Source organism: Terrapene carolina, unplaced genomic scaffold, assembly GCF_002925995.2.
Source record: "Terrapene carolina triunguis isolate 2854851 unplaced genomic scaffold, T_m_triunguis-2.0 Scaffold34736, whole genome shotgun sequence".
Taxonomy (NCBI): domain Eukaryota; kingdom Metazoa; phylum Chordata; order Testudines; family Emydidae; genus Terrapene; species Terrapene triunguis.
Genome location: NW_020699087.1, coordinates 23,957 through 37,876, shown reverse-complemented (window position 1 = coordinate 37,876; position 13,920 = coordinate 23,957). Strand labels below are relative to the sequence as shown.

Genomic DNA, 13,920 nt, shown 5'->3' with positions numbered 1-13,920 from the left:
CACCACAAACTGAAGTGAGCTCCTTTTTAAAGCCCAGGTGCCCTGATTAGCCTGCCTTAATTGATTCTAGCAGCTTTTTCTTAATTGGCTCCAGGTGTCCTAATTAGCCTGCCTGCCTTAACTGGTTCTAGCAGGTTCCTGATTACTCTAGTGCAGCCCCTGCTCTGGTCACTCAGGCAACAGAAAACTACTCATCCAGTGACCAGTATATTTGCCCTCTACCAGACTCCTGTACCCCACTGGTCTGGGTCTGTCACACTAGCTTGAATAAGCTATTCACATATAAAAATCACAATTGTTTTCTATACTGACCCGGCCCAAATAAAGTAGTAGGGGTTAGCTAGCACATTTTCCCTTGTCATAATCTACTCCATGTTTCCTAGTCTAGAGAAACCATTATTGTGATGCTAAAACTTTTGGAAATCACCCAGCTCAATAATAATGAGACAGCAGTGAGTGAAACAGGTTTCAGTGGATCAGAGGACAAATGCACTGGTAAAATCTGTGGTCCTGATTCTGAGTCATCAGATGTAACTTGCTCTAGAATCTACATAAGAATGGCCGTACTGGGTCAGACCAAAGGTCCATCTAGCCCAGTATCCTCTCTACTGACAGTGGCCAATGGCAGGTGCCCCAGAGGGAGTGAACCTAACAGGTAATGATCAAGTGATCTCTCTCTTGCCATCCATCTCCACCATCTGAGAAACAGAGGCTAGGGACACCATTCCTTACCCATCCTGGCTAATAGCCATTAATGGACTTAACCTCCATGAATTTATCTAGTTCTCTTTTAAACCCTGTTATAGTCCTAGCCTTCACAACCTCCTCAGGAAAGGAGTTCCACAGGTTGATGGTGTGTTGTAAAAATAAATACTTCCTTTTATTTGTTTTAAACCTGCTGCCCATTAATTTCATTTGGTGGCTCCTAGTTCTTGTATTATGGGCATAAGTAAATAACTTTTCCTTATCTACTTTCTCCACATCACTCATGATTTTATATACCTCTATCATATTCCCCCTTAGTCTCCTCTTTTCCAAGCTGAAAAGTCCTAGCCTCTTTAATCTCTCCTCATATGGGACCCCTTTCAAGCCCCTAATCATTTTAGTTGCTCTTCTCTGAACCTTTTCTAATGCCAGTATATCTTTTTTGAGATGAGGAGACCACATCTGTACGCAGTATTCAAGATGTGAGCGTACCATCGATTTATATAAGGGCAATAATATATTCTCCATCTTATTCTCTATCCCCTTTTTAATTATTCCTAACATTCTGTTTGCTTTTTTGACCGCCTCTGCACACTGCGTGGATGTCTTCAGAGAACTATCTATGATGACTCCAAGATCTTTTTCCTGATTTGTTATAGCTAAATTAGCCCCCATCATATTATATGTATAGTTGGGATTATTTTTTCCAATGTGCATTACTTTACGTTTATCCACATTAAATTTCATTTGCCATTTTGTTGCCCAATCACTTAGTTTTGTGAGATTTTTTTGAAGTTCTTCACAGTCTGCTTTGGTCCTAACTATCTTGAGCAGTTTAGTATCATCTGCAAACTTTGCCACCTCACTTTTTACCCCTTTCTCCAGATTATTTATGAATAAGACACTACGAAATTAGGTCGAATTTATAGAAGCAGGTTTTATAGATATCGGTTTTATACAGTCGATTGTGTGTGTCCCCACATAAAATGCTTTAAGTGCATTAAGTCGGCGGACCGCGTCCACAGTACCGAGGCTAGCTTCGACTTCCGGAGCATTGCACTGTGGGTAGCTATCCCACAGTTCCCGCAGTCTCTGCCGCCCATTGGAATTCTGGGTTGAGATCCCAATGCCTGATTATGCAAAAACAGTGTCGCAGGGGGTTCTGGGTACATGTCGTCAGGCCCCTCCCCCTCCGTCAGAGCAACGGCAGACAATCGATTCGCGCCTTTTTACCTGGGTTACCTGTCCAGACAGCATACCACGGCAAGCATGGAGCCCGCTCAGCTCAGCTCAGCTCAGCTCACCGTCACCATATGTCATCTGGGTGCCGGCAGACGTGGTACTGCATTGCTACACAGCAGCAGCTAATTGCCTTTTGGCAGTAGACGGTGCAGTATGACTGGTAGCTGTCATCGGCTATCTAGGTGCTGGCAGACGTGGAGCTGCATTGCTACACAGCAGCAGCTCCTTTCCTTTTGGCAGTGGATGGTGTATTACGATTGATATCCGTCATCATCCTATTCCTCAGTGAGTTCAATCAGAGGCACCCGGGAAACTTCCTCAGCAGATTCCTCTAAGAAATACTGAACCAAACTTTCCACTCTGGGCATCTGATTCTTCATTTTGTCTCCTGGAGACCCGGCAGTCCTATTGAACTGTTTTGACGATGATAGCTAGCAGTCGTAATACAGCATTTTCTGCCAAGCACCCAGAAGATGCCGATGGCTATCAGTCATGCTGCACCTTCTGCTGCCAGCTTAAGATGTAAAAATAGATGGACCAGTTTTGTTCTGTATTCATTTGCTTCCCCCTCCCTCTGTGAAATCAACGGCCTGCTAAACCCAGGGTTTTGAGTTCAATCTTTGGGGGGGCCATTCTGTGTGACAGTTGTTTGTGTTTCTCCCTGATGCACAGCCACCTTTGTTGATTTTAATTCCCTGTACCTGTACGCCATGTCGTCACTCGCCCCACCCTCCCGCCCTCCGTCAGACACTAGTTTTGTGCCTTTTTTCAGCCCAGACGCCATAGCACTGGGATCATGGAGCCCGCTCAGATCACCGCGGCAATTATGAGCACTATGAACACCATGCACATTGTCCTGGAGTATATGCAGAGCCAGAACATGCCAAAGCAAAACCAGGACCAGGCGAGGAGGCGATTGCAGCGCGGCGATGAGAGTGATGAGGAAATTGACATGTACATAGACCTCTCACGAAGTACGGGCCCCAGCAATGTGCAAATTATGGTGTTACTGGGGCAGGTTCATGCCATGGAACGCCGATTCTGGGCCTGGGAAACAAGCACAGACTGGTGGGACCGCATCGTGTTGCAGGTCTGGGACGATTCCCAGTGGCTGCGAAACTTTCGCATGCGTAAGGGCACTTTCATGGAACTTTGTGATTTGCTTTCCCCTGCCCTGAAGCGCCAGAATACGAGGATGAGAGCAGCTCTCACAGTTGAGAAGCGAGTGGCGATAGCCCTGTGGAAGCTTGCAACGCCAGACAGCTACCGGTCAGTCGGGAATCAATTTGGAGTGGGCAAATCTACTGTGGGGACTGCTGTGATCCAAGTTGCCAGGGCAATCAAAAACCTGCTGATATCAAGGGTAGTGACTCTGGGAAACGTGCAGGTCATAGTGGATGGCTTTGCTGCAATGGGATTCCCAAACTGTGGTGGGGCGATAGACGGAACCCATATCCCTATCTTGGCACCGGAGCACCAAGCCACCGAGTACATAAACCACAAGGGGTACTTTTCAATGCTGCTGCAAGCCCTGGTGGATCACAAGGGACGTTTCACCAACATCAACGTGGGATGGCCGGGAAAGGTACATTGATGCTCGCGTCTTCAGGCACTCTGGTCTGTTTCGAAAGCTGGAGGAAGGGACTTTCCTCCCGGACCAGAAAATAACCATTGGGGATGTTGAAATGCCTATTGTGATCCTTGGGGACCCAGCCTACCCCTTAATGCCATGGCTCATGAAGCCGTACACAGGCAGCCTGGACAGTAGTCAGGACCTGTTCAACTATAGGCTGAGCAAGTGCCGAATGGTGGTGGAATGTGCATTTGGACGTTTAAAAGCACGCTGGCGCAGCTTACTGACTCGGATAGACCTCAGCAAAACCAATATCCCCATTGTTATTGCTGCTTGCTGTGCGCTCCATAATATCTGTGAGAGTAAGGGGTGGGAGGTTGAGGCAAATCGCCTGGCCGCTGATTACGCGCAGCCAGACACCAGGGCGGTTAGAAGAGTACAGCAGGGCGCGGTGCGCATCAGAGAAGCTTTGAAAACGAGTTTTGTGACTGGCCAGGCTACGGTGTGAAACTTCTGTTTGTTTCTCCTTGATGAACCCTTCCCCCCCCCCCCGGTTCACTCTACTTCCCTGTAAACTGACCACCCCACCCTCCCCTCCCCCCTTCGAGTACCGCTTGCAGAGGCAATAAAGTCATTATTACTTCACATTCATGCATTCTTTATTAATTCATCACACAACTAGGGGGATAATTGCCAAGGTAGCCCGGGATGAGTGGGGGAGGAGGGAAGGAAAAGGACACACTGCAGTTTAAAACTTTAAAACTTTAACACTTATTGAAGGCCAGCCTTCCGATGCTCGGGCAATCATCTGGGGTGGAGTGACTGGGTGGCCGGAGGCCCCCCCACCGTGTTCTTGGGCGTCTGGGTGAGGAGGCAATGGGACTTGGGGAGGAGGGCTGTTGGTTACACAGGGGCTGTAGCGACGGTCTCTGCTCCTGCTGCCTTTCCTGCAGCTCAGCCATACGCTGGAGCATATCAGTTTGATGCTCCAGCAGCCGGAGCATCGACTCTTGCCTTCTGTCAGCAAGCTGACGCCACCTATCCTCTTCAGCCCACCACTTGCTCTGTTTATCCCGTGATTCAGCCCGCCACCTCTCCTCTCGTTCATATTGTGGTTTTTTGCACTCTGACATTGACTGCCTCCACACTTTCTGCTGTGCTCTGTCAGCGTGGGAGGACATCTGGAGCTCCGAGTACATATCATTCCGAGTCTGCCGTTTTCTCCTTCTAATCTTTACTAGCCTCTGTGAAGGAGAAACATTTGCAGCTGGTGGAGGAGAAGGGAGAGGTGGTTAAAAAAGACACATTTTAGAGAACAATGGGTACACTCTTTCACGTTAAATTTTGCTGTTCACATTACACAGCACATGTGCTTTCGTTACAAGGTCGCATTTTTCCTCTTATATTGAGGGCCTGACGGTTTGGTGTGAGAGATCACTCACGCAGTGCCAAGCAACAGATTTCGGCTTGCAGGCAGCCATGGTAAGCCACAGTCTTTTGGCTTTTTTAACCTTCTTAACATCTGGGAATGGTTTCAAACAGTAGCGCTCTCATTTCCCATACCAAGCACCCATTGGGTTGGCCATTTAAAATGGGTTTGCAATGTAAAAGGAGGGGCTGCGGTTTCCGGGTTAACATGCAGCATAAACCCAACTACCACCCCCGACATACACCCAATTCTCTGGGATGATCACTTCACCCCTCCCCCCTACCATGTGGCTAACAGTGGGGAACATTTCTGTTCAGCTGAGTAGGAACGGGCACCTCTGAATGTCCCCTTAATAAAATCACCCCATTTCAACCAGGTAACCGTGAATGATATCACTCTCCTGAGGATAACAAAGAGAGATAAGGAATGGATGTTGTCTGCATGCCAGCAAACACTGGGACCATATGCTGCCATGCTTTGTTATGCAATGATTCCAGACTATGTGCTACTGGCCTGGTGTGGTAAAGTGTCCTACCATGGCGGATGGGATAAGGCAGCCCTCCCCAGAAACCTTTTGCAAAGGCTTTGGGAGTACATGAAGGAGAGCTTTCTGGAGATGTCCCTGGAGGATTTCCGCTCCATCCCCATACACGTTAACAGACTTTTCCAGCAGCTGTACTGGCCGCGATTGCCAGGGCAAATTAATTATTAATCATTAAACATGCTTGCTTTTAAACCACGTGTAATATTTACAAAGGTACACTCACCAGAGGTCCCTTGTGTGCCCTCAGGGTCTGGGAGCACGCCTTGGGTGAGTTCGGGGGTTACTGGTTCCAGGTCCAGGGTGATAAACATATCCTGGCTGTTGGGGAAACCGGTTTCTCTGCTTCCTTGCTGTGAGCTATCTTCATTGTCTTCATCATCATCTTCCGCGTACCCCGAACCCGCTTTCCTGTTGCGTGTTTCTCCATTGACGGAGTCAAAGCACACGGTTGGGGTAGTGGTGGCTGCACCCCCTAGAATGGCATGCAGCTCCGCGTAGAAGTGGCATGTTTGCGGCTCTGCCCCAGACCTTCCGTTTGCCTCTCTGGCTTTGTGGTTGGCTTGCCTTAGCTCCTTAATTTTCACGCGGCACTGCTGTGCGTCCCTGTTATGGCCTCTGTCCTTCATGGCCTTTGAGACCTTTTCTAATATTTTGCCATTTCGTTTACTGCTACGGAGTTCAGCTAGCACTGATTCGTCTCCCCATATGGCGAGCAGATCCCGTACCTCCCGTTCGGTCCATGCAGGAGCTCTTTGCGATCCTGGGACTCCATCATGGTTACCTGTGCTGATGAGCTCTGCGTGGTCACCTGTGCTCTCCACGCTGGGCAAACAGGAAATGAAATTCAAAAGTTCGCGGGGCTTTTCCTGTCTACCTGGTCAGTGCATCTGAGTTGAGAGTGCTGTCCAGAGCTGTCACAATGAAGCACTGTGGGATAGCTCCCGAAGGCCAATGACGTCGAATTCCGTCCACACTACCCCAAATCTGACTCCCAAAGGCCAATTTTAGCACTAATCCCCTCGTCGGAGGCGGAGTAAAGAAACCGGTTTAAAGGGCCCTTTAAGTCGAAAAAAAGGGCTTCGTCGTGTGGATGTGTCCAGGCTTAATTCGATTTAACGCTGCTAAAGTCGACCTAAACTCGTAGTGTAGACCAGGCCTAAGTTGAATAGGATCTCATTATATCTGAAACAGAAAATGTCTTATATCTCTCTGAGCTGTAGATTTTTCTCTCTTTCCTAAAGGCTGTTTGGTCACACAACTGAATATTGGTTTTCTTTGGCAGAGTGTAGTTCAGATTTATTGAGGACTGTGAGACAAATGACCATTTGCTTCAATAGTGATTTCTTCCTTTATTTATGGTTTCCCCTCACCCCTCCATGATGACATGGGGAAAGTTCAAATGCAGCTCGGTCAGCTAGAGCGAATACTCCCAGTTATGGGATATGCTACCAAAGAAATAGTAGTGGTTTGAAATCTCCAGTCTGAAATGGTGAACAACAACACAACCCAAACTAACTTAAGTAACTTAATATAATCACAGTGTTCAGTTATTTAGGTCAGTATTATCTCTGATAATCCGGGGAAATAGTTCCACAGTACGTGACTAGGAACTAGGCAAAATGCCAATGTATTTGGTTCCCCAAACTATTGTAACCCAGGCCCTACAGCAGATTACCATGTACTAGCTTAGATAAATGCCAAGGAAATGAGATCAGTCGGGGAACATTTAGAAGTATAGTTTCAGCCTGTGTGTGTGCAAAATGTTGTAGGAACAAGGGGATTTTGTAAAAAGGTTTTTTTAGGGGGGTTTTGGGGTGGGGGTGGGTCCTAAGGAATTGCTTGCTCAAATAACCCCAAATTTAAACCACTAACCGTACCCTGCATGCACATAGAGAGTAGCAAATGCCAAGACAATTCAAGCACATGTGCATTTCAGAGCAGTTAGAATACTCAACTTTTAAACAGAACATGGTGCTTAACTGTAACAGTGTCAGAGCTGGCGCTCTGCCGTAATCACTTCCCAAATGCATGGAGAGTGTGACAGCTGGGCTCATTCACTGATGAAAGACAGGGTGAGGTCTATTCAGGGGTCTTTGGGAGAAGGGAGAGCAGGGAGCAGTGGAGGGGATGAGATGATGGGAGCTGGGGCCCTGCAGTACCACAAAGCAGGGAGCGCTGAGAGCAGTGGGAGGAAGGGGAATGGGTGTCCTGGTGAGTGACAGGGCTAGCTATATCTCTGTCCCCTTCCCAGTGTCTCTGAGTGCCTTCCCCTCCTCCCAAGGTTTCAGCCTCATGCCTTTTCTGGAGCTGATTTCTGCAATTCTCCCTCTTCTAGACTGGGCCTTGGGCTACCATACCCAGCATATCAACTGTGCTTCCCTAGCGTGTCAGGCTGAGTGCAGACACCTTTGGGAGCCTGGGATCAGTGGTGTGCAGTGACAAACACCACTTTAGTTTGAAGAAGGCTGTTTTATTTTGCAGTAGGGTAAAAGAAAAAGAGCAAAAGGATTTTAAAATAACAAATAGTCTTCACCCCTGTGTCTCGCATAAAGACTTTCCATCCACCAGTGGTCAGGTCTAAGTTCTTCAAACACCCCAGCAGGGTCCTCTTCTTTCTGTCTCTACCCCTAACAATCACCTTAAGAGCATGCCCCCCAGAGACAGAGACCGTTTTCTAACTGCTCCAGTCCATTTGATCTTCTGATCCTGTTAGTCTAAGCCAGGTCTATAAATTGGCTGGAGCTAGGTGGCAGAATATTCAAAGCTAATCATTCTGACATTGTCTCTTAACAGTCCTAAAGGGTTTACCAAGTAGTGGCTCATCTTGAGCCATTCTTCTTCCCTACCTGCTTCTTTTCCTTGCAGCCCCCTATTAAAGTAAACCAGAATAGTCATATAGTAAATATCCCAGTATCCAGGCCAACACACAATACTCATCATAATTACCTCCAACTCCACAGCACCTCCAACTACACCACAGGGGGTTGGAGAAATAGGACTAAGAGCTACAGTGGCACAGCAGCAGTGCTGGAGCTGTGCCACAGTAGCACTTCAGTGTAGCTGTTAAGTAGAGCGACGGGATGGATTCTCCCATCTCCATAGTTAATTCACTTCCCCAAGAGGTGCTAGCTAGGTTGATGGAATAATTCTTCCATTGACATAGGACAGTCTGCACTGGGGGTTAGGCTGGCTTAATTATATCACTTGGGTGTGGATTTTTCACGCCCCAAGTGATGGATCGATTTAACATTTCAGTGGCCTAAGGCAGTGGTTCTCAAACTAGGGCTGCCACTTGTTCAGGGAAAGCCCCTGGCGGGCTGGGCCGGTTTGTTTACCTGCCGCATCCGCAGGTTCGGCCGATCGCAGCTCCCACTGGCCACGGTTCGCCGCTCCAGGCCAATGGGGGCTGCAGGAAGGGTGGCCAGCACGTCCCTCAGCCCGCACCGCTTCCTACAGCCCCCACTGGCCACGGGAGCCGCGATCGGCTGAACCTGCGGACACGGCAGATAAACAAACCGGCCTGGCCCGCCAGGGGCTTTCCCTGAACAAGCAGCAGCCCTAGTTTGAGAACCACTGGCCTAAGGGACACCTGGTAAGTGGGGAGGATGTGGTTAGTGGGGGGAAGGGAGGGATGGTTTGGGCGATTGAGAGCTGCAGGGGATCCCAGCCTGTTTAGAGGAGAACCCCTGCCCAGTTCCCCATTGCTGTAGAGCAGGGGTGGCCAACCTGTGGCTCCAGAGCCTCACGCAGCTCTTCAGAAGTTAATATGCGGCTCCTTGTGTAGGCACCGACTCCGTTGGAGCTACAGGCACCAACTTTCCAATGTGCCGGGCGGCGCTCACTGCTCAACCCCTGGCTCTGCCACTGGCCCTGCCCCCACTCCAGCCCTTCCTACCCCCCCCCCTGAGCATGCCGTGCCCTTGCCCCCCCCCCCCCCCCCCCCGAGCCTCCTGCATGCCAAGAAACAGCTGATAGGGAGGTGCGGGGAGGGAGGGGAAGGTGCTGATCGGCAGCACTGCTGGTGGGTGGGAGGCTCTGGGAGCAGGGCGGGGAGGGTGCTGATGCGGGGCTGCTGACATATTACTGTGGCTCTTTGGAAATGTACATTGGTAAATTCTGGCTTCTTCTCAGGCTCAGGTTGGCCACCCCTGCTCCGCTGCTGTAGAGCCTGCACTTCATTCTAATAAGAGTCCACTTTCACTTTGTTTTATATCATCTCAAATATTATGATTCTCATTCTTCTCTCTCCACTGATCAGTGCCTACCTGCCCTGCCCGCCTCCCACTCCTATTCCCTACACACTGTGACCCCAGCCTCCATTCTGATTGCTCATATTCCTCCCAGTCACCTCCTAGGTGTCTCCTTCCCTGCCATAAATGCACATTTCCTTGATGATGTCATAGGCTGGTAATGAAACTTCTGGGGACCTGGAAGGTCTTGCTCCCCCCTTTCTAGCTGCAGTAGCCACAGTCTCTCTTCCCTGCTAGTTCCTTAGATCTTTGAGGAAGTCTTTCCCGAAATCACACGGTCTTATTCTTACTTTTCATATTCTCTTTTCCAGAGGAATTAGTCTGTAGCTACTGAGTTATAATATCTAATTCCCCAACCTCACTCTAGGTACTTCAGGAACTAACTGAGGTAATCTCAGCACCGTTAACAATTATCTTTGAGGATTCATGGAGAACAGGTGAAATCCCAGAGGACTGGTGAAGGGCAAACATAGTACCTGTCTTTGAAAAGGGGAGCAAAGAGGACCAGAGGAATTATAGATCAGTCAGTCTATCATTGAGAGCTGGAAAGATACTGGAACATATTTTTAAACAATCAGTTTGTCAGCACCTGGATTATAGCATTATGAGGAATAGGCAGCATGGATTTGTCAAGAATAAATCATGCCAAACCAACCTAATTTCCTTCTTTGATAATGTTATTGGCCTAGGGTATTACAGGGAAGCAGCAGATTTGCCTTATCTTAATTTTAGTTAGTCCTTTGGCACGGGCTCACATGCCATTCTCATAAGGAAACTAGGGAAATGGGGTCTAGATGAAATTGTTATAATAATGGGTGTAAAATTGGTTGACAGACTGCACTGTATTTTAATGTGCAGCAAGGGCAACTTAGCACTGGGGGATTTTCATGCTCCTTTCCATTACACCTGACTCGCTATATTTTCTAACTTCTCAAAATGTACTTTCCTGATCCCTAACACCCCTGACATGCTGCACTAAGTGATCTCCCCACTCCTTCCCATTCCCTGCAAGCTCATGGTCACCAGTCCCAGTTCCCCTACGACTGTCTCATTCCCTTGCGGTCTCTCTGTCGGTAAGAAGCATTTCCAAGGTGACTTCCCCTTGGCTTTCAGTGATTCAGAGTTACTTTCTCTGCATTTTAGGAGCCCCTTTGATGAGGAGTGTGCGTGGCAGCAGAGCGGTGGAGAGTTAATCCCATTATAAGCAGAGTGTCTGGCACCTTTGATCACTGGACTGTTAGCTCCAGAATTTCAGTGCTTTAAAATGAGCAGGGGTTAGCAAAAGGCATGTTCTTTATGCTAAATGTCCTATGAATTCACCTCATGTTACTTGTTTTCTGTCATCTGAGCAGGGTTTCCAGTTTCCAAACCTGAGGTGATATCCCAGCTGGAACCAGGGGAAGAACTGTGGGTCTCAGATCTCCAGGGCTCAGAGGAAAGAGAGATCCTGAGAAGAACCTGCACAGGTGAGGAATCATTAGACCAAAGAAATACTGTCTGTGCCTGAAGGAAACAGCTACCAAGACCTTTTGAGCTCTCTGAGTTCAGGATTATCTCCCAGCAGGTGTCATATAGTTAAGGCAGATATTGCTCATGCCTTCCTACCCATCCCGATCGATACGTGGCAATAGCTCACTTCCTAACCTCCCTTCATCCTGAGTGTTGGGATGGGATGTGGAGACAGAGTTGATTCCTTTCTCTCTCCCCTCTGGGGAAGAGTTGGGGGGAATTAATTTCCTGATCTTCCCCCCATCTCTCCAGCACTTCCTTTGGTTTCCTATTCCCTTTTCCATCCCTGCCTCTGAGGTTTCTTTCTCTGTCCCAGGAGACGATGGGGTAGTGAGTGAGAACAAGGAGGAGAATCCAGAGAAGGAAGATGTTGAGCATGTGGAACTGTGCGGGGGATTATCACGAAGAACTAAAGGAAATGTGTCCTGGAGTCATGAGGTGATGCAGCAGGGAAACCAGCCAGGGGAGGAAGTGGGCAAATCCATCAGTTGTGAGGAAAACAACCTCAAGGAAACCGCTGCTCAGCAGAGAATCCTCAAGGGAGAGAGAAAAAACATATGCTCTCAATGTGGGAAAATCTTCCCTCTGCGCTCACACCTTATTATACATGAGAGAATCCACACGGGAGAGAGACCCTATGAATGCTGTGAATGCCGGAAAACCTTCACTCGACGGTCAACCCTTATCAGCCATCAGAGAACCCACACAGGCGCAAGACCTTATGAATGCTGTGAGTGCGGGAAAACCTTCACTCGGCACTCAGATCTTATCAGACATCAGAGAATCCACACAGGCGCGAGCCCCAGTGAATGCTGTGAGTATAGAAAAAATGTTTCTGATAGAGAAGCCTTTATTAATCATTAGATAATCTGCAAAGGACAGAGACCCTATGAATGTGAGTGTGGGAAAACTTTCATTTACTGCTCAGACCTTAGGAGACATTAGATGATCCAAACAGCATGAACTCCCTATAGACGCTCTGAGTGTGGGAAAAGCTTCCATGAGGGGTCACACCTTATTTAGCATCAGAGAAAGCCAAAGGGTGATCAACACCATAAAACCCTTTTCTAGGACTGACACTAATTAGGTTTTGTTCTTTAATATTCATTGTGGTCTCAGCTCCCCCAGGTGAGTGGTCCAGTTTTGCTTTTTGCAGCTTGCCCTTCTTCGGGGAGAATCCCCAAAGATCCTTTCTATCAACTGCTTTGCTCTATGAGTCAGAGGCATATGAGTCCCTGTTACTAGGAATACACGTGTGATGTTCCCCTCTGGTGTTATCCGGACAGGTGATCTGCAAGGTCACGCCAATCCTTGACTCTGGGAAGCAGCCTTACCCTGCTCTGCTGTGAGAACCCTGGCCGCTGGCATGTAAGCTATTCCTTGGATTGTGCAACCAAATGACACTAGCCAATATCTCCGGTCCCAGACACAACCCTACGAACCTCCGTCTTGCAGTGTCCAGTTATGTCCGCTGGACGCTGCAAGCTTATATGAGTTCATCAACCTAACAAAGAAATTGATCTGTACCAGGCTTGTTATCCCAAGGGGAGTCTCTGACACGCTTCAAACCAAACACACTGCTTCAGGTAGAATAAACAGATTTATTCACTACATAGATAAATTTTAAGTGATTATAAGTCAAAGCATAACATAGAATCATAGAATATTAGAGTTGGAAGAGACTTCAGGAGGTCATCTAGTCCAATCCCCTGCTTAAAGCAGGACCAACACCAAATAAATCATCTTTTGGCCCAATACTCCAATTTGTCTAGGTCACTCTGAACCCTATCCCTACCCTCCAGCATATCTACCTCTCCCCCCAGTTTAATGTCATCTGCAAACTTGCTGAAGGTGCAATTCATCCCATCATCCAGATCATTAATAAAGACGTTGAACAAAATTGGCCCAGGAACAACCCCTGGGGCACTCCGCTTGATACTGGGTGCCAACTAGACATCGAGCCATTGATCACTACCCATTGAGCCCAACAATCTAGCCAGCTTTCTATCTGCCTTATAGTCCATTCATCCAATCCATACTTTTTTAAACTTGCTGGCAAGAATACTGTGGGAGACCATATCAAAAGCTTTGCTAAAGTCAAGATATATCACATCCACTGCTTTCCGCAAATCCACAGAGCCAGTTATCTCATTATAGAAGGCAATCAGGTTGGTCAGGTATGACTTGCCCTTGGTGAATCCATGTTGACTGTTCCTGATCACCTTCCTCTCCTCCAAGTGCTTCAAAATGGATTCCTTGAGCACTTGCTCCATGATTTTGCTGGGGACTGAAGTGAGGCTGACCGGTCTGTAGTTCCCTGGTTTCTCTTTCTTCCCTCTTTAAAATATGGGCACTATATTTGCCTTTTTCCCAATCATCCGGGACCTTCCCCGATCACCACGAATTTTCAAAAATAATGGCCAATGGCCAAGTACTTGTGCAAGTCCAGCTTTTCTAAATAGTCCTTAACCAGCTCTTTCACTACTGAGGGCTGCTCACCTCCTCCCCATACTGTGTTGCCCAGGGCAGCAGTCTGGGAGCTGACCTTGTCTGTGAAGACCGAGGCAAAAAAAATCATTGAGTACTTCAATTTTGTTCACATCATCTGTCACTATAGACTCATAGACTTTAAGGTCAGAAGGGACCATTATGGTCATCTAGTCTGACC

The 13,920-nt window shown here is 47.9% G+C and overlaps 1 protein-coding gene across 1 annotated transcript in view; it reads left to right on the top strand.

Annotated features, from left to right (window-relative positions):
- Positions 1-11,095: 11,095 nt before the first annotated feature.
- LOC113405255 (zinc finger protein 774-like) overlaps positions 11,096-13,920 on the top strand; it is a gene marked incomplete at its 5' end in the record, with an annotated part of 26,766 nt that continues 23,941 nt past the window's right edge. Inside the window, 2 exons of the mRNA XM_026646277.2 lie at positions 11,096-11,209; positions 11,569-12,066. Of these exons, the coding sequence (XP_026502062.1) occupies positions 11,096-11,209; positions 11,569-12,066 (612 nt within the window). The remainder of the gene's footprint in view (positions 11,210-11,568; positions 12,067-13,920) is intronic.